Consider the following 18,300-nt stretch of genomic DNA (forward strand, 5'->3'; position numbering starts at 1 on the left):
ACCACATTGTGAGTTATACGTATTGTGCTGAGGCACTGTATAGCACAATCTTTATACTTTGGAAAATCAGGTGTTATAATTGAGAGTGCTCTGCACTGTCTTATCCTGAATTTTTTAAATGACACTGATAATGACTGCTGCAGTGGTGTGGCTAGGACAGAGTCACGCTCTGGGACTATGACGGGCAGCTGGTAGACATCAGTAGGCCATTCATTTCCCAAACTGCTGTGAGAGGAGGAGGTCAGCACAGAGATGTGTTGGGGTAGCTCATCATTTGAGCGTATGGAGGAATGAGGGGCATATTTGTTCCTCAGCTGTCATTGAGAGGTAATTTCTATAAATCGTTCTTTGTGCTGTTTACTCTGTAGCAGAGAGGCTGCCTGTTTCTTCGTGCTCGGAAAAGAATCTCCAGGATATTATGGGGAGGGAAGAAAGACCAGTGCAGATTTTCTTGAATGTGGAATATGTCATGTAGGTACTTCATTGTGCTGTGTTCTTAGCTTTAGCAGCCACTTCTTTGTGATCTCACTCAGGTTTTTGTTAAGGACTCAGAGGCTTGTGGTAACAGTGTATTCTTTTTACAAATGGAGAAAGAGTGGCACAAAGTGGTTAAGCAATGCAAGTCACTCAGAAGTGGAATGCATCCAGTGGATCTTCGTCCCATGCTCTTTAATGCAGGCTGCGTAGTTTGGGTAGAGATATTCTTAGTATGACTTAACCTGGGCAGTGTGCTGAATTATGACTTACAGGCTCTTCCTTTCTCCCCAAGATCTTGTCTGATAAACGACAAGAAGGAAAGCATCTAAGGCTTTTAAAGGTGTTTGACTTCAGAGGATGAGGCTCTTTGGGCTAGAGCTATACCTACAAGATACTGTACTTACACCCTTACGCGTACTGTCCTTTTCACATATGCAGCCTTTGTGGTAGTGAGCCAGATCTGGGAATCTGGCCACATTAGAACTGACTCTTCTTTTTGACTGGGTGAATTTCATCACTGGAAAAATTTGTTGCTCCATCCCACAAATGCTCCTGCTTGTGCAGGTGAATGGGCGGCCCAGAAATGGGAGTGAGAAAGGGATCCGCTTCCTTTGGTGGAGACATCAGTGTCTGCCAGTGTGGCGCTTGCAACGTTCCTCAGAGTTGAGTTTGTACCTCCTTTCTCTGTTAGCCAACAGAAGAAATGCTATGTTTATGGGTTCTATGCTTTCTTCCTATGTTAAAACATATTTCTATTTCAGTGTTTTCACTAGCTATTGAGAACCATGTCTGACAACGGAGAACTGGAAGACAAACCACCAGCTCCTCCTGTCCGGATGAGCAGTACTATCTTCAGTTCAGGGGGCAAAGACCAGTTGTCTGCCAACCACAGCTTGAAACCCCTGCCCTCTGTACCAGAAGAGAGAAAACCTAGAAATAAAATCATCTCCATATTCTCTAGCACTGAAAAAGGTAAGATGCCTCTATTTTCCAAGGTTACTACTTGCATTCCTTACGCATATTTCTAAATTTTGGTAGCGCTTTAGATGTTTGAGTCCAGCCTGTCCAAGTGTAGGGGATTGGAGGAAGTGTTGAAAGTTGGATATGTGTGTTCAATGAGCTGAGATGTTCTTTCTGTTTGCACTGTAATGTTTGAAGATGAAATGCTAAGTACGAAAAACTAAATAGCTTGCTGAGGAAAACCACCACCTATTGCTTCTCATGTTTGCTGCCCAGTTGAAAGTAATGCATTTCCAAACAACCCTAATAAATATTTGTGATTCCTGGGTATTGTGTTACTTACCATTTTGCTATGCTAAATTCAGATAGCTAGTTTAAATAGCATCCAGCTGTTTTGGAAGTTGTGTCACGTTGATTTTAACCATTTATGTGGTTTTCTTAAGGAGAAAAAAAGGTAATAAAGAAATAGTGGTGAGGGTGGAGTGTGCATGAAGGAGGATTGAGAAAAATTAATTCCTTCTGTGTGTGTAACTGCACTGCTAGTATTAATTACTAGTGGGGGGGAAAAATCTGGATTGCTGCAAACAAGGATTATTTCTGAGGAAAAAATTGCTGTAATGAAATACATGTATTTCATACATGTATATGTATATTTCATATATGAAATAGACTGTATTTGTGCTTTGTTTCTGTCCTCTTTTCTGTATGATGAATGTATGTACAGTGCTGTAGCCCTGATCCTGGTTCTCCGGGATGTCTCTATCCATGTACAGCAAAATAGTGCATAGACAGAAATATCTTCTAACATCTGGTGTGGTAAAACTGTGCAGGGAGTTACAGGCCTGACCTGAAACTGATGTGCATTTTATTAATCTCTACCGGTTAGTATTTTTGTGATTACTATTAAGATGCACAAGGTGAAGACCCTGCTGCTCTTTGAAGTCTTCTAGTTCTGCTCTTGGCTTCCTGCGCCTCGTTGCTGATGTGCTGGGCAGGACTGGTTCAGTCATGCCGACACAGGTTTGACTGTTTCAAGAGACTTTGCTCCTCTGGTTATTTATTCACTTGGCTAAGTATTTCCCCCAGGGCTGGTTTTCACTCTTGCTTCAGCTGTGTGAGCAGTCCCTCTGCAGCCATGCCTCACGCTGGAGAGAAACGCTGGCGGCAGGCTTCCTGCTGTTTGGAAGACCTGGCTTTCCATGATCTGGCAGTGTTTCTGCTCTCAACAGTGGGCGTGTTTTCCTTTTTGGAGGATGGAAGGATTTGGCCAGTGTAGCTTTTGTAGTTATTTCACGAGGTCATTTATTGTGAAATAACTGTCCATGGCTGGATTACAGCAGTGGAAGTGGTGGTCTTGTTTACTGGCATGGGTAAGCTTTAAAGAAGTAAGCCTATAAGGAGAACATGGGAAGCTACCACAGCTTGGTGGCAGCACCCCAAGAGAGAGACTCCAGGCCTCTGAGGCTGGTGAAGGTGGTGAATCTGGGTGCTGCTAGCTGGGTGCAGTGCCACATGTCTGGAGCAGGTTCTAGCTTAGCTCTTTGATACTGCAGAAACTGGTGTTTTACCATTATGGTGTTTGTCATGGGAGGAAATGCCTAGAAATTGTTGGTGTGGGTGCTGAAAGAAAATATTGGGGAAGGATCAAATCTGGCCATCTTCAGGCTGGAGAATGGGTTAGGAGCTGGAATGGCATTTGTCATTATGTTGTTCCATCGATGGTTCAGCAGAGCACTTGTAGCCCTTTTTTACAGACAGGGATATAATGAAGTAGAACATAAACCCCACATGAAAGAAGGTTTTCCTTGCTCTGGATGAGTAATACTGCATAAGACTTGCTTGTGTTCTGAAACAAATTGTGAATGCAAGCGGGTGCAGCGCAGCTGGAGAGCTTTGTGACATTTTATAGCGCCTTTACTTCTCCTTGACTGTTTCCTCTTTCCATCTTGACAGTGGGTTGGTTTTTTGATGAAATGGCTGGGGAGGTGGTTGAAGACTTGTCTAGAGTTGTATTGGCTCATCTGAAATTGCTTTGGAGTCCCAGCACTTAAAGATTATTGAGACCACTCTGTAAATACTCATGTGTACTAAATTGATGGAAATTAATCTGCATACTTGTCTTTATACCTACTGATATTTAGTGATGTAAACTAAAACCAGAAGAAATAACTTCCGTTGAGAAAAGTACGTTTTAGAGAAAATGGTGTCAGTGTGTTTTCTAGATGTTAAAAAGTATTTCAGATAATGTCCTTCTGAAAAAAAGCAGAAGGTTTTACTGCATGGTAAGATAATGTGGTTAGGAAAAATGGTAACTGAATTACCTAGCTGAAAGAAACTATCTGAAAGTTGTGTTTTGTCGATTAGGAAAAAAACTTCTTGATTGGATGACCTGCAGCAAGGATAATGTAAACATCCAAAAAAATGGTTTTGGCCCTCAAGACTGCAGAACTGGCTGTCAAACGTAAGCAGGATATAAATGGACACAGTGGCTTTCTGGCACTAAAACAGTGGTCAGATGTTAGTTGTTTTGTTCGTTAGCATGGCTGAGATGCACCCTCGCTAGAAATGCCAATTTAAATACTTTCTTTAAAGGAAAAAAAAAAATCTGCTGCTGGGAAGCTTTATAGAAATCCTATCTTCCTGCTTGGATTAAAAAAGTACATGTGAATTAAAAAAGTTCATGCGAAAAATTTCCCCAGCCAGTGCAAAAGTTAAGAAATTACTACCAAAATGGTAAATTCTCCTTTTCTGAAAATGAAGGGATGCCTTACAGGAAGATCTACAAGGCTACTGCAACAGAGCTGTTACTGGTTAACGTTATTTGACTTTGTTCTGCAGATCTCTGCCCACCTGATTTTTGCAAGGTCCCTCCTGGCCAGCTCCATCGCATCTATTGCCACAGCTCTGCCCCCAGACCCCCTCTTGGGAGGCTCCTCTAGCGTAGGAGGTGGTGCTGGGGGGGGGTGGGCTTCGGGGAACTCACTGCAGGCGATGGGGTTTAGCCAATGCAGAGCTTCTGCCCCAAGTCTGAGCTAGTTCTGCACTGAAATAATCATCTGTTTGAAGGGATTATTTAATGACCTAGTCATGGAGGGTCACCCCCCCACCCCCAGTTTCATTGTTTAGGATAAATGAAGTGATAGTCATCTTTTACTAGAGTACTTAATTGCCATGAATTTCCTTGGCTAGACTTCTGAAGTCAAATGAAACTGTGTGTATGTTTATGGAAAGCTTTAAAACAGTCCCCTGAAACAAGAAATGTTTGTCTTCAAGCAGAACTTGCTAAAGGAGGTGCTGTGGGGCATCACCCAGCAAGGCTGCAGCTCGGGGTAGATTTCAGTGTGGTTTCAGCTGCAGCTCAGTAACTCAAACTTAAAGTAACTCGCTAAAGCTGGAGTCATCTACCTGCCACGACCAGGCTGCTGGGAAGTGTCTGTTTCTCGCTTTGCGTACAGAGGTCGGCTGGCGGGAAGTGAGGGATGCTTGAGGATGGGTTTGCCATGCAGGAGGGTATGTGAAGCACCTGGAGTGACACCTTGCTGAATGCCTGTGGCTTCATTTGGGGAAGAGTTTAACTGTATTTGAGGCACTTTCTTAATCAGTTCTCCAATTCGCCAAATCCTTCTGAAGGACCGAGTCTCCCCACTCCTGGGAACATATGCTGTTGTCTCTGCAGGGCCCAGGAGCCGCATTTTAGATTGACTTGCCGTTTCAAACGAGCATTGCCCTTTATTAAAGGGGTGCCCATTTAAAGACAGAACTGTGTTGCAAACCTAATCAGAGGTTGAAAAGCAGCGTGGCCTCACAGTGGCCTTGTTCGAAGAGCCTCGAGTATGTCCTGCCAACACATGACTCACGGGACTTGCCTCTTGACTGAAGAGTTGCTCGTGTTCGTTTGAAGTGCTGCTCAGATCAGCTGTTCCTGTGGGCAGAGGAGTGATTTTTAGTCTCCTTGCCTAGCCTACTAATAAGATTTGTGTATTTTTGGAAGGAGTGGGTTTATTTGCGCAGCACAGGCTGGAGGGTTTGAACACCAGCTCCTGTTACCTACGTCTCAAGTGCTCCCGAACAGGAACCTTCTGGAGGAATATAACTTTTTTTTCTTCCTTCCCACCTTACTTTCACATAAATAATTGCAAGAGATTGGGAAGAAACAATTCTTTCTTTAAAGTTTTCACATAAGCAAGTTTCTTCTGTCCTGTGACTGATGTTAATGGGAATGTTTGACAGTCCATTTGCTTTTTGGCTCTGACCTGTGCAGCCATATTAAAGATATCCTGTTTATAATAGCCGTGTCTTTCCACTGCATTGTTCAGCTGGAGGCAGCCCACATGGTTTTTCACTTGTAAGTATTGTCCTCGGCTTCTTGTCCATCTCCTGCCAGCGTAGGGGGATTTCAGACAGATTCCCTGGGTCTGAGTAGCGTGATCTATGCTTGTCCCATGTTCCGTAACTTTTGGCCATGTAGTAACGAAGAGGGTGCTGCTGGTTTAGCTGCTCTTTTTCTGTACTGAAACATGACTTTTTATTTTTAAGGTGAATTTAAAACAAAGCAAAACCCCTTTTTTTTTGATGTACAAACATAAAATCAAGGAATCAAGTTAGATTGCAAAATGGTGTGCTGCTTTCCTTTGTGGTTATGAGCACTATGGTGTTCTTGCTGGCTCCACGCACGCTATAATAAATGCAGCTGACTCAGCTGTGTGTTCTGCGAGCCCACAGGCGTTCCCAGGATTACAGATGGAGTTTTCTTGGTATCAGGTTAGACATGCTCCACAGCTCACTGCCAGGCCTCTGCCTTTCTGCCGAGGACTGTGAGATGAGGCCTTGAGCATCATCTTTCTACCTGCAGAGCAAACGGCAAGTACACTCCTCTGGCAGGGAAGGAAAGCAGGGCTCAGGCTTTTGGCAAGAACAAGAAAACAGGGTCCTGAAACCTTCCAACTTAACTGTGGACCTTTTCTGAGTAAAGAGAACAGAATGGTGTATTTTAGATTGGGTTAACTGAAAAATGTCTTCCATTTTTCTTTATTTTCTCTTTGTCAGGAAAAATAAAAACAAAAAAACCCCAAAAACAAAAAACCCAAGCCCCTGGAATTATAAACTATGTTACAAATGTAATTGAATCTAGGTTGGATTGTGCACATGGTTCTTCTCATTATCTGTTCCTGCTTCTGGTACTTATGCTGGCTTTTTTTTTTCTTTTAATTTAAATTAGGTAATTGCTCTAAGACTATAAACTTATCTTCATCACAGGAAGTCCTAGTTTGCATTAATTACCTTGAAATGAAGCAGTGAGGCAACTGAGTTTTAACTGTCTTTAGGGTGAACTTGAGGTTGAACTGAAGTTGTCTTCTGTGGTGTTCTTAATCCATATTAAAATGTCCTTTTTTGCATTGTAAACATTTCATATGTTTAGATTTCATATGCTCAAAAGAGCTCCTTGCACTCTGGTGCTCTTAATCTCTTGCTTGCTTGCTACCATAGTATGAATGATTTGAATGGAACAAGTTGTTGATTCTTACGTGAATCTATACCAACCTGAAAATACCAAATCACTGAGCTGCCTATGTAAAGACCTCCATCCAGTAAACAGAATAATGATTACATTAATCCTAACTGTTGTAATGCTTGGCTTGATTATATTAAATGGAGACAATAGGACTTTAAATCTTTGCTCAGTAGATCTTTGAATGTCTGTTTCAGGAAGCAAGAAGAAGGAAAAGGAAAGGCCAGAAATCTCCCCACCGTCAGATTTTGAGCACACCATCCATGTTGGCTTTGATGCTGTTACTGGAGAGTTCACTGTAAGTATCCCTGCCTTGGAGTTGTTCAGAAAACATCTGTGGGTCAGCACTGTAGTGAAGCCATTGCGATGTTTTAGAATAAAGTGCAAGTTAGTCTTTGTTTTTATCAAAAGAATTATTTTATTGTGTATTTGTACAGCATGCAGAGTAATGAGACTGTGGCGTGTTAGTACTTCTGCAGTGTGAATGTCAGATCTGATGCTTTGTGTCACCTGGCAGAGCCTTCCCTGAGAAACCCTCCTCAGTTTACTTTCATTAGCGGGTAATGCTGGTTCTGTTGAGTGCTTTTGTATTCCCATTCCTGGCTTAATACACCTGAAAGAGGTGGTGTCATGGGCACAGAGATGTGTGGTGTGCATGTATGGCTCCCCATTAAACCCCATCTGCTTGGTCATGTGTTTAAGGCTGCGTGTGTTATGCTTTTTGTAGAAGAATGAAATCTGTTCTGCTTTTTAAAAAATCTTCAAAATACTAGAAGGATGCTTAAAGCAGCCTTTTTTTTTTCTTCAGGGAATGCCAGAGCAATGGGCTCGGTTGCTTCAGACCTCAAATATCACGAAGCTAGAACAGAAGAAAAACCCCCAGGCAGTACTAGATGTGCTGAAATTCTATGACTCCAAAGACACAGCAAAACAGAAGTATCTGAGTTTTTCTGCTCCAGGTGAGATCCAAGTGTGTGCAAGGCACATTGCAGAGGAGTTGGGTGTTTGGAACAGTCTTTCTCTCTTTCAGAATAATAAATCAGATTCAAATGCTGAAAGAGCAAGCTATTTTTCAATGAGGAACAAATATTTGAAGATGGATTTAAAACTTAATGGAAACTGGCATTGTCCAGTTAATTTCCTGTTTTAAGTGGAGAGGGAAAGAAATAGAACTGGATAATTCAAAATAGCAGTCAAAATTAACTTAATGGGCTGTGTTGATGAAGCTGGGACTCTGAGACTGCAATTGATTGGTTTCGTGCCGGAGACCTTGCTCCTCCCGTCTGTGGCCAAAGTGGTTATCTGTAAATTCGATATCACCATATGGTGACATCAAAGATGCAAAATAAATTGTGGCTTCTACATTGGGAGCTATGTGGGGGGCTGAGAGAATAACTGTCGTACAAGCAGATGCAGTTTTACCTAGTTTTCTTCCAAATTATTTCTGGAAGTAGCTTAGTAATAAGAGTTTGTATTTCTCATCCTTGATTCAAAATACCCTTAAGGGAACATCTCAGTAAGACAGAACATGTAAGTGTGACCAGCAGTGATCAGTTTAGAAAACTATGTGTGGGTATTCAAGTGAGGTGAAGAGCAAGCTGGGGAATGAATAGGTTTGTATACCCTTAGGGGAGGATTTTAGAAACTTACAGCTTCCTTCTGCATGGTCTTACAGTGCAATACTGGTTTCTTGTATTTGTGACCATGAAATTTGCTTTCTGAGAGATGGAAAAAAAAATAATCTCCAGAGCAGTCTGTGTTCTTTACTCTGTAAAGTTCACTTTTCATTATTTTTCTGATGATCTTATATGTTCTGCTATTTGTCTTATTTAGAAAAAGATGGTTTCCCGTCAGGAACACCAACGGTGAGTGTGTTTACTATTCTTTATGTATTCTTAGGTGCAAGCAAGTTCAAGTCTTCTGTATTTGTTGTTATGCTGAATCTTGCAATATAAAACAAAATGAGATATTTTTTTTGTGTGGAATAAAAACATGAATTGGGGGGGTCAACAGAGAGTATTTCACTGGAGCAGTAGTATTTTGAGTCTCATAATAAAATGTAATAGGGCACTTAAACCACTCAACCTGTCTTTTTGGTTCAACATCAAAATTCTTTTATCTTCATGTCAGGGGAGGGGAAAAAAAAGCATGTCTTTAACACTGTGCAGGAGATAATCTCGTGGTTTGGGTTTTTTTAACTTTGAAAATGTAGACCAATGCCAAAGGTTCAGAACCATCAACAGCTGTGGCAGATGATGATGAGGATGATGAAGAAGCTCCTCCTCCTGTTATTGCTCCACGACCAGATCACACAAAATCGGTGAGCAGCCGTAAAAATTACTGTGCAGACCTGCATTTCTCAGTATTGCAGAACTTAGTTTCTACTTCTGTTTTCTAGTGAAGTGTTATATTTGTGAAATGAACTGTTGTAAGTTTTTAGGGAAAAGTTCTGGTTTTTACTTGTTTGCTAAGAAAATGCCTAATTTCTGGATATCAGTTGGATCAGAAATCCTGAGGTTAGTGCTGTTTTGTTTGTTGGCATGTGTTGAAGGTATCCAGTTATGCTTGTCCTTCAACCCAACATATGAGGCGGCAGCTTTTTAGCTCTAAAAAGCTATAGCCAGTTTCTGTAACTTTGCACAGGACAGTGGTACAAGTGTAATGTATTTAATTTTCTTTGTTTTGTTTGATTGCAGTGTGATAGCCTTCAGCAAATATACTACCTAAACCCGACACAATTCAGTTTTAAGATTTGAAAGCTTATTTTGCTTATTTCACTCAGTCATCAACATTGCATGAATATAAACACTTACGAAGTTGTTCATTCAGTTTTAGTGTAGTCATCCTGAACTACACACCTTGTTAATAGTGTCCCAGGGTTCCCACTTACTCTGGCTCATTCTTTTGGCTGTGGTAGCTGTATATTTTGCTACTCTTGCCCACTTACTCTCGCTCCAGGAGTGCAAATGTGAGTTGTGTTTTTTTTGTCAAGTGTTACTGCTTTATATTGCCCACTCAGTATGTAGACGTAGAAAATGTGACAAGTCTACAGTCTGATATTTCTAGAGCAGCTGTGTATGTCTGTGAACTGCTCAGGTGGGACTTAAGTAAAGCTCCAAGAAAATGCCCAAAACTGGGGCAACTGGGAAATTTCTTAGTCTCGTGCTTCTTTTCATGGCAAAGCATGAAGCTTTTTTTCCTTTAGATCTTACTGGTAGTTGATCTCGCTATGAAATAGTGGTTTCTGTTGTATTAACTAGCATAGATTATAACGAATAAACAGGTAGCAAACCCACAAAACATCTCTGTGGAAGTTGGAGTTAATCCCCTAGCATCTATGCTGTTCAGGAGGTGTTTGGGTCTTTCTTTCAGAGGTCAGTAAGGTTGCCAGCATCTTGACTTAGTGGACTTTTAACGTTTCTCAGGTCTAATTTCTGCCTCCAACATATTATGTAAAATGGTGCTTAGGGATCTTGAAGAACTGGGATTGTTTTCAACTGAAGGGCAATGATTGTAAAGAAAATGCTCAGGTAAATGGTCTCTCTTAACAGATTTATACACGGTCTGTAATTGACCCCATCCCTGCACAAGCCAGTGACACTTCTGTTGACAGTGCGACAAAATCAGGTGATAAGCAGAAAAAGAAGACCAAAATGTCGGATGAAGAGATCATGGAAAAACTGCGTAGGTGTTTTTTATTTTGGATAAACAAAAGCTTTATGACTGAGGGAGGAATGTTAAGTTTTTGCCCTCATCCTATTTTTGTGTAAGGGTTGTTTGAGGACTGTGCTTGACTAGTTTTGTGTCAGGCTGAAAGTACTACTTTCAGAAATTTTGGCAATTTAATATGCTTCAGAGCCCTATTGGATAACAAAAAATTGTAGAAGTTTTTTCTGGCTTGAAGTTCAGTTGTGCTAATGTGACCTGTATGTATAATACAACCATAATAACACAAAGTAGTTTTTGCTGTTGCTTGTTCCGTAATCATCTTGAAGATAACTTTTCACTGTATTAAAGTTCCTGTGCTTAAGTCGAGAACTGAATAATTTCTGGACTTGGCTGAGCTAATGGATTTGTCGTAACCTCATACCTGGTTTTGCTACAGAGAAGACTACTGTTAAATTGAGATACTAGGGGAAATAGCATGATCTGTCTCATGAAGAATATAATCTAGTATATATAAATAATGCTTGTCTGAAGTTGGGCCATTTGTGAGTGGAACAGTGTCAGGAAGCTTTGGCTCTTCATGTATCAGCCTTTACTACCTGAGCTGGCCCACTCTTGGAGGTACCTTGGCCAGGCCAGCTCTTCTAAGGGGGGACAGCTGGATTGACTTTTGTTTTGTTATTTTTTTTAGGCACTATTGTAAGCATAGGAGATCCCAAGAAAAAATACAACAGATATGAAAAAATTGGGCAGGGGTAAGTATTCAGCCCACTTTCTTTCCCAGCGAGCCAACATTAGACGCGGTGTACTGTTCTGTCTGATACATCACGTAGCCACCGCTTACTGAAGCAGGCAGAAGTGTTGCCTGTATTAAGCAGTGATAAAACGGATGGTGAAGGCTTTACACGGTGGTGGAAGTTTTGAATTGCATCTTTTAACACGAAAAGTGTCGCTCTGTAGCTTTGCTGTTGGTGCAGCTGGTACTCTCCCCTCCCAGTAAGATGCGTTCATCCGTTTTGTTACATGACTGCTGAACAGCACGAGGGCGCGCCGCGAGCCTTGCTGTGTGCTAAGCTAACAACACTGCCATGACTAAGTTATTCTTCTAGTGGTCCTCTGAATCCTTCTGAGAAGAAAGTATATGCAAGTTGTAGCTTTCCCAGCTTTGATTATATATATGCCTAACTCCTACTGTATACTTTCCAAATAGGTCTGTGTGTGTTTGTGGGCAGGGTTCCCCTGGGGGAAAATGAAAAGTAATACCTACTACAGAAAGTGCTGCTCAGCTTACCAGATCGTAGGGAGCAGCCCAAGTTCTGGGGGCTTCGATGTCCTGGATGCAGGAGGCCTAGCTGGTGTCAGAAGAGTGTATTTGCAATTAGTCAGCTTTGTGTTAACTGACTGGCATTTCTGTGATACCACTTATTTTTAATAGCTTTTTTTTTTTTTGGTACAGCTCTTGCAACATCAACATCTGACACAATTTTGTGTTTGTGGCTTGTTTGTTCATGTGCATGTTTTTCACAGAGAGGTGCAACTTGCTGTAACGTTTTTCTTCACAGGGCTTCAGGTACAGTTTTCACAGCTATTGATGTGGCAACCGGGCAGGAGGTAAGCTTTCTATGTTCATTGTAAAGAAAACGCTTTCTTTGTATAAATGTTCTTCTGTAGGTGGCTGAAATGGTTTGACTAGATTTCTTTCTGTGGCTCCCATCTCTGCTATCACCTCTCAGAAGAATATTTATCATAGTCATTTCTAACAGTGTTGCCTTGTTCTGTAGTAATCAGATGATGAAAGCTAAAAATAGTTTTGTCTTTCCAGTGAAAAGCAGAGGGAGTGAAGTGTTCCAGAAATGGGTTTTGAAAACAGTTTATCCTTCAAGAATTGTAGGCAATGGTGTCTGGCATTTTCAGAAATAAAAGTTTGTTTTGTCTTTGTACACTTGTTCTCTAGTCCGGTCTCAGTAAAGGTGATGGATGTGCCTATCTGTATGGAAGCAGCTTGCCCCATGTTATTCTTTGATGTATTTAGAATGCCTGCTCCACATCCTGCTCTTTGCTTTTACTCCTTGGTGTCTCCAAACCCACTCGGTGAAACTGATGACATTGGCAGTACTCTGCACGCTTGTCATCCGGTGGTCATCTCTGCTTCCTGGCACTAAAATTTCAGCAATTATTTGCTATTCTTGGAATTCAGGTTTCCTTAATTTTCCTTTAAATATCCACAAGTAGCCATCCCTTAGGTCACTGATAAGTAATTGCCCTTTCAACAGTAACCACATTTACCAGTACTGCAGTGGAGCACCACGTCTTGATAAAACGCAAGCCTTTCAGTCATCTCAGTACGTCGTCTCTTAAATTGCTTTCTACATACTGCAGGACTTCACGTCCTCTTCCTGACTGCAGAGTCAATGTCACAGTCCAGTTCCTTTCTTAGACCTCCTCTGCATCTTGTCAGGCAGGTGGGCTGGCAGCTGATGGCTTGCAGCCTTCATGCATTACGTGGACGCGGTACCCCTCTGGCTTCCGCAGTGCTTCATGTCAGAGGGTACAACTGGGTCTGCTCCGTGGTAAGAAGAGATGGACAAAGGAGGATTTTATTGCTGTTTTCCGCGCTCTAATGGGAGGATGTAGAGAACATGGTACTAGACTCCTCTAGAGCTATGCAGTGACAGACGTTAACAGATAAAAACTGCCATAAGGGGAATTCTGGTTAGATATTAGAATTTTTTTTCCCTCAGAGTCAGGATGATTGAACATGGGACGGGAGCCCAGAGAGGTGGTGGAATTGTACTTGCTGAGATCTCCATGCAAAACTCAGTTGCACAAGACCCTCAGCAACCTGCTCCGTGTTGGCTGTACTTTAAGCAAGGGATTGGGCAGGATGGCCTTCAGAGGTCCCCTCCAATCTGTTATTTTGCGATTCTGTGCCACAAGTTCTCTTCTTTTAATGCCTTTGGCCACATGATAATGATAATTTCTACAAGATTATATTGGTTCTTCTGTTTGGTTTTGGACTTGTGGGTAGGTTATCTTGTAAAGCTCCGAACTGTCTCCTTAAAGTGTTGCAGCTAACATAACTGGCACAATTATTCTCAATTTTAAAGTCTGGAATACTTGTCCTGCTTAGCTTATTTTCCTGGACAAGATAGGTCTTTCTCTTCCCTTCTCTCTCTGGGGTAATCATTGGCTTAATTGCTTAGAGAGGAATTCCTTTTGCCTGCCTGCGTTCGTTACACCCAAATACTAATTCAGTCAGAAAATAGAAAAACAAATTGCCATGCCTTGCGTTGGAAGTCCTACGCTTTGTCTCTTAGTTGCTACACAATTCTCTTCTGCTTTAGGCCTGTTGATAGGAGATTGGGCAAGTATCTTTTTATCTCCTGAATGTTTCCGTTGCTGCCTGTTCTGGCCTTTGTTATTTTTTTGTGGATCTTTTCAGCTGCAAGAGGATGATGTTGGCTGTGGGTGCAAGTTTATGCTCATCAAGTTGCGTTCTTTTAAGTTGTATGCTAATAAATAAATAAAAAATACAGCCGCAAGCTGTACTAAACTCCTTTAATCCTGTTACAGAATTTCTTCTAACTTTTCACTGTGTTAAGAATGACCGAAAGGTTTTGATACTCAAGTTTGAGTGATTGCTGTTTTATTTTGTCCTATTCAGGTTGCTATTAAACAGATAAACCTGCAGAAACAGCCCAAGAAGGAGTTGATTATTAATGAGATCTTGGTAATGAAGGAGCTAAAGAACCCCAACATAGTCAACTTCCTGGACAGGTAAATGCAGACATCTGGCTGATTCCTTAATCCCCAAGGTTTTCAAGAGGTTAAAATTTGATATACTTACACAGACATACACTTCCTGTACCTAAAGGTCTTACAAGCAAATAAATCTGTATTTAGACTGTCATCTAAGAAAAAGAAAACAGAAAAATGGGGGGGTGGGGGGGGTGGGAAGAAAAAAAGTCAACTAGGGAATGGTCTTGATGAATCAGTAAGAAGGCATCTTCTGTCGTGAATGCAGTGCTACGTGTCATTTTGGGGATCAGCGGTGCACGAGCACAGTTGGGACAGTGCTTGTGTTGTGCATGAGAGATGTAGGGTGTTACGCTGCCTGTTTAGGTAGTAAGAAGCACACAGCTTTTCCTGTCAGCATTTACATTTCAGGCTACTTCCCAGAGATAACTTTCATTACTGTTTGTCTTGAAATGCTTATGAATTGTTTCATTGATCAGCTCTTAACAGTCCCTTTTCAGTTCTCGATTCCTTGATGGCAAACGGGCATGCTTTTCATTTTCTGTTTGTAGTTACCTCGTAGGAGATGAGTTGTTTGTGGTGATGGAGTATCTAGCTGGAGGCTCTCTAACAGATGTGGTCACAGAAACGTGTATGGATGAAGCACAGATTGCTGCTGTTTGCAGAGAGGTGAGTATTACAGTTGGTGGGTACAGGAATGAAGGTGCACTCCATTCCCCTAGGTTTTGTGGTACACTTAGGTTAGGAGTAATTGCAACAATTGCTGTTGGAGACATGGAGTTAGGAAGAGTGAATGACACTGAGAGCAGAAATCAATCTTAAAATTACAGAAAATAACAAAAGTAGTTTAACTCAGAAAACTGGGGATTTGCAAGTTGTAACACAAAAGAGCTACAGTAGTTTTTGAGCTGGGTGTTGGGGAGTGTTGGGTGATGGAGCAAATAAAGATTTTGGCTTTGGTGCCTGGGTTACCTAGTCCTGCTGACAGTCCTAACAGAAAGATATTAATAACGTGAACTCAAGTTCAGGGAAGAGCAATGAAGAAATTTAGCAGCTGGGAAGAATGTCTTTTTAATTTTGACTAATGAAGACTATTCAAAGGCACCAAAAAGAAAACTTGAGTGTTCATATATAGGTAACATAGAAAGTAGAGATGTAATCATATTTAAAAAAAAAAAAAAAAGGAAAACATCCTGAAAGCTTATGAGTGTTTTCTAGAAGGTGGAAGAGGAACTGTGTTTGATTAAAGAGTGGAAGTGGATCTGATGAAACAAGAATGGTTTAAGAAACATGTACTAAAATAAAGATGAACTTGGCGCAGACTGTCCCTTTCTCATTTTAGTAGTTTTCGTTGTGTGTGAAATCTATAGTTCTGTGACAGTTAAGCTTTCTTTATGGATTTCTCAGAGAAATAATTCTCCAGAAGACTGTAGTTGGAGTAATTTTGAGATTGCAGTAAGATTTCAAATGGGAGAGTTAAAAATGTCACAACTTACCAGTAGTTTCTGCCCTGAGTCAGAATGCTGGTGTCCAGCTCAGACTTGGTTTCTTATGGCAGAAGAAGTAATTGTATTTCTGCTGTGCAGGAGAAACTTAGGCTCTTAACCCCTCCGTTGGGCTACATCAACCTGCCATCTGCTTTTGATGACTCACCCAAAGGGAGGGGATGGGAAGCAAACTTGTACATTAACGTGTATGGACAGGCAATGGTTTCCAGAGAAACTGGAGCTGGAAGCAGAGAACCCAAAGCAGCTATTTACTGTAACAGTATTTAACTTCTCAGGAAAAAGTCTAATACTGAACTATTGTACTTCATCAAAACTCTGCTGCCCAGTATATTAGATACGCTTCGTTTGGTAAATCGGTGCCACTTTGCTAAAGCAAATGAAGACATAAAAACCTCACTAGGGACTACAGCCGTGCCAAGTTGCAAATGGTAAATGTTCTGCTGATACTGAAAGAGAAGAACCTTCTGGTTTTTTTTCCCCTTTTATTCTCAAATAGCAAAAGTAAATTTCAGTATGCTTTTAGGCAGAAACTTAGTGTGAAAGGTTTTAATCTTAAAAACAAAGCAAAAACAGTATTAGTGACTTTCGTAAGATGTTTTGCAGCCTTCCCTGTAGGAGTTCTCTGTGTGTGTTGAGAAGAAAGTCTCACCAATTCCTTCTGGTGAGACTTCAGGCTAAAAATCTCTCAATTCTTCTGTAGAATTTGTGGGATGTACCAAAACTAACATCTTAGAATTTTTGGGAGCATACTGGGTGACAACTGGGAGATGTGAGGACTTTGATTTAGGGGATAGCAGAGAAACTTACTCCATGGTTAAAAGGTTTTTGACCTCCTGAGATCTGGAGTGTATTTTTTAGCACAAGAGCTTCCTCTGCTGGTTATTTTAAATAATACCTGTTATATTTTTGCAGTCAGCATTGGATGAGGGTGTAAGCATTGCTTTTGCATTTGTGTTCACACGCACAAATTCTATTTCCATTATTTCCATATGCTGAATTGTTGTTTGGTGTTTTTTTTTTCCTCTCCCATCCAGTGCTTGCAAGCACTTGAGTTCCTACATGCCAACCAGGTCATCCACCGAGACATTAAGAGTGACAATGTGCTGTTAGGAATGGATGGATCCGTTAAACTAAGTGAGTACCAGACAATTATTTCAATGTTCTGTTTTCCTTGTCCCAGTAAACTTTGACTTGAGAGTGTAACTTGGTAGAAGGAGAGTTGGCAGGGAAAGCTGAGGTGTATTTTGATAGACTGTGAGTAACAGAAATTCGTTCTGTCTTATGAAATGTATAACTCGCAGGTGGCAGGTATGAAATTCTGAGGACCCTAAGACTGAGGCTGTGAACGTGTTAGACTAGAAGGATGTTGAAGCAAACCTGTTGCCACATGAATACGTTGCTAAATATGAACTAACTGGCACCGTACAATGAAGCAAAGATGTAAATGATTGCAAGAGAAAAGTTGCAGCTAACTGCAGTTGCTTTGTTAGTCTCTTCAGGTTGTCATGCCTTTGCTTTTGACATTTTCCCTTTTTCATTAGAAGGTCACTAACAAGAAAATTATACATTATTAACCAATTGTATTGCTGTCTAGTCTTACGCTATGCCTGTACTGGGTCTCCTTTTCTTGGACTGACAGTGTAACACACTTTCATTAATACAATCATGAAATGACAAAAGAAACTACTTGCTTTTCAGGTAATTGTTATGCATGCATGGACTTGTGTACAGTAAGTCAGTTTCTGGTGTGTGTAAACTTGTGGGAATAAAAAAAACATGTGAAACCACTTGAAGAAGCTGTCGGGACTGTTGAGAGGTGCATTGTCTGTCTGACTTCTTGGTATGTAGGAATGTGCAGAGCGTGAAGTGACCAAAGAGTTAAGGGATGGTGACTTTACAGTTGGATAGGAATTTGAAATGCCATGAAAATGTATCTCGGCAATATTCCTTAGTGTAGATGGTTTGCAGTCTCATGTTGTTTATGAGATTGAGTGGGAAGAAAGATTATAAGCACCTTGATTTGCTTACCAGCATTGTTGGAGGCACTTCTTGCTTGCATAGGAAGTTTTATTTTTTGAGGGTGTGATGTGTTTGTGGACAAACTGTGTGAATTCAGAGGCTAAAGACAAGTGAATAGTTACAGTAGAAGGATGTGGCTGAGAAGAGTTAGCTGGAGAAGGCTCAAAAAAGTAAGAGCTGTCAAAGCAAAGCAGAGTGTCAAAAGGACAGGGTTAGCAGCCTGTGTAAAGAACCATCCTCCCCAGGACGCTGGGGGAGGATGAGGAGGAGGGAGAGACAGGAGAAAACAGGAGTCAGTTGTAAAGAACGGTATTGTAATCAGTGTTGAGATAAGCTCTTCTTTGGCTGTGATTATCGAGCTTCTAGCAGTCCTTTAGGGTGGAGGTTGGAAGAAGTTGCACCTTC

At 41.2% G+C, this 18,300-nt stretch overlaps 1 protein-coding gene across 6 annotated transcripts in view; it reads left to right on the forward strand.

Moving 5' to 3' along the window:
* Positions 1 to 18,300, forward strand: part of PAK2 (p21 (RAC1) activated kinase 2) — a 47,791-nt gene that overhangs the window by 21,789 nt on the left and 7,702 nt on the right. For all 6 annotated transcript variants that reach the window (XM_055816882.1, XM_055816883.1, XM_055816884.1 and 3 more), the window contains 11 exons: positions 1,239 to 1,449; positions 7,144 to 7,244; positions 7,755 to 7,905; positions 8,780 to 8,811; positions 9,159 to 9,266; positions 10,498 to 10,630; positions 11,304 to 11,367; positions 12,175 to 12,223; positions 14,277 to 14,389; positions 14,920 to 15,037; positions 16,911 to 17,010. In XM_055816882.1, the coding sequence (XP_055672857.1) occupies positions 1,263 to 1,449; positions 7,144 to 7,244; positions 7,755 to 7,905; positions 8,780 to 8,811; positions 9,159 to 9,266; positions 10,498 to 10,630; positions 11,304 to 11,367; positions 12,175 to 12,223; positions 14,277 to 14,389; positions 14,920 to 15,037; positions 16,911 to 17,010 (1,156 nt within the window). In that variant the 5' untranslated portion in view covers positions 1,239 to 1,262. The remainder of the gene's footprint in view (positions 1 to 1,238; positions 1,450 to 7,143; positions 7,245 to 7,754; positions 7,906 to 8,779; positions 8,812 to 9,158; positions 9,267 to 10,497; positions 10,631 to 11,303; positions 11,368 to 12,174; positions 12,224 to 14,276; positions 14,390 to 14,919; positions 15,038 to 16,910; positions 17,011 to 18,300) is intronic.

The sequence above is a fragment of the Falco peregrinus genome, chromosome 12, assembly GCF_023634155.1.
Source record: "Falco peregrinus isolate bFalPer1 chromosome 12, bFalPer1.pri, whole genome shotgun sequence".
Taxonomy (NCBI): Eukaryota; Metazoa; Chordata; class Aves; order Falconiformes; family Falconidae; genus Falco; species Falco peregrinus.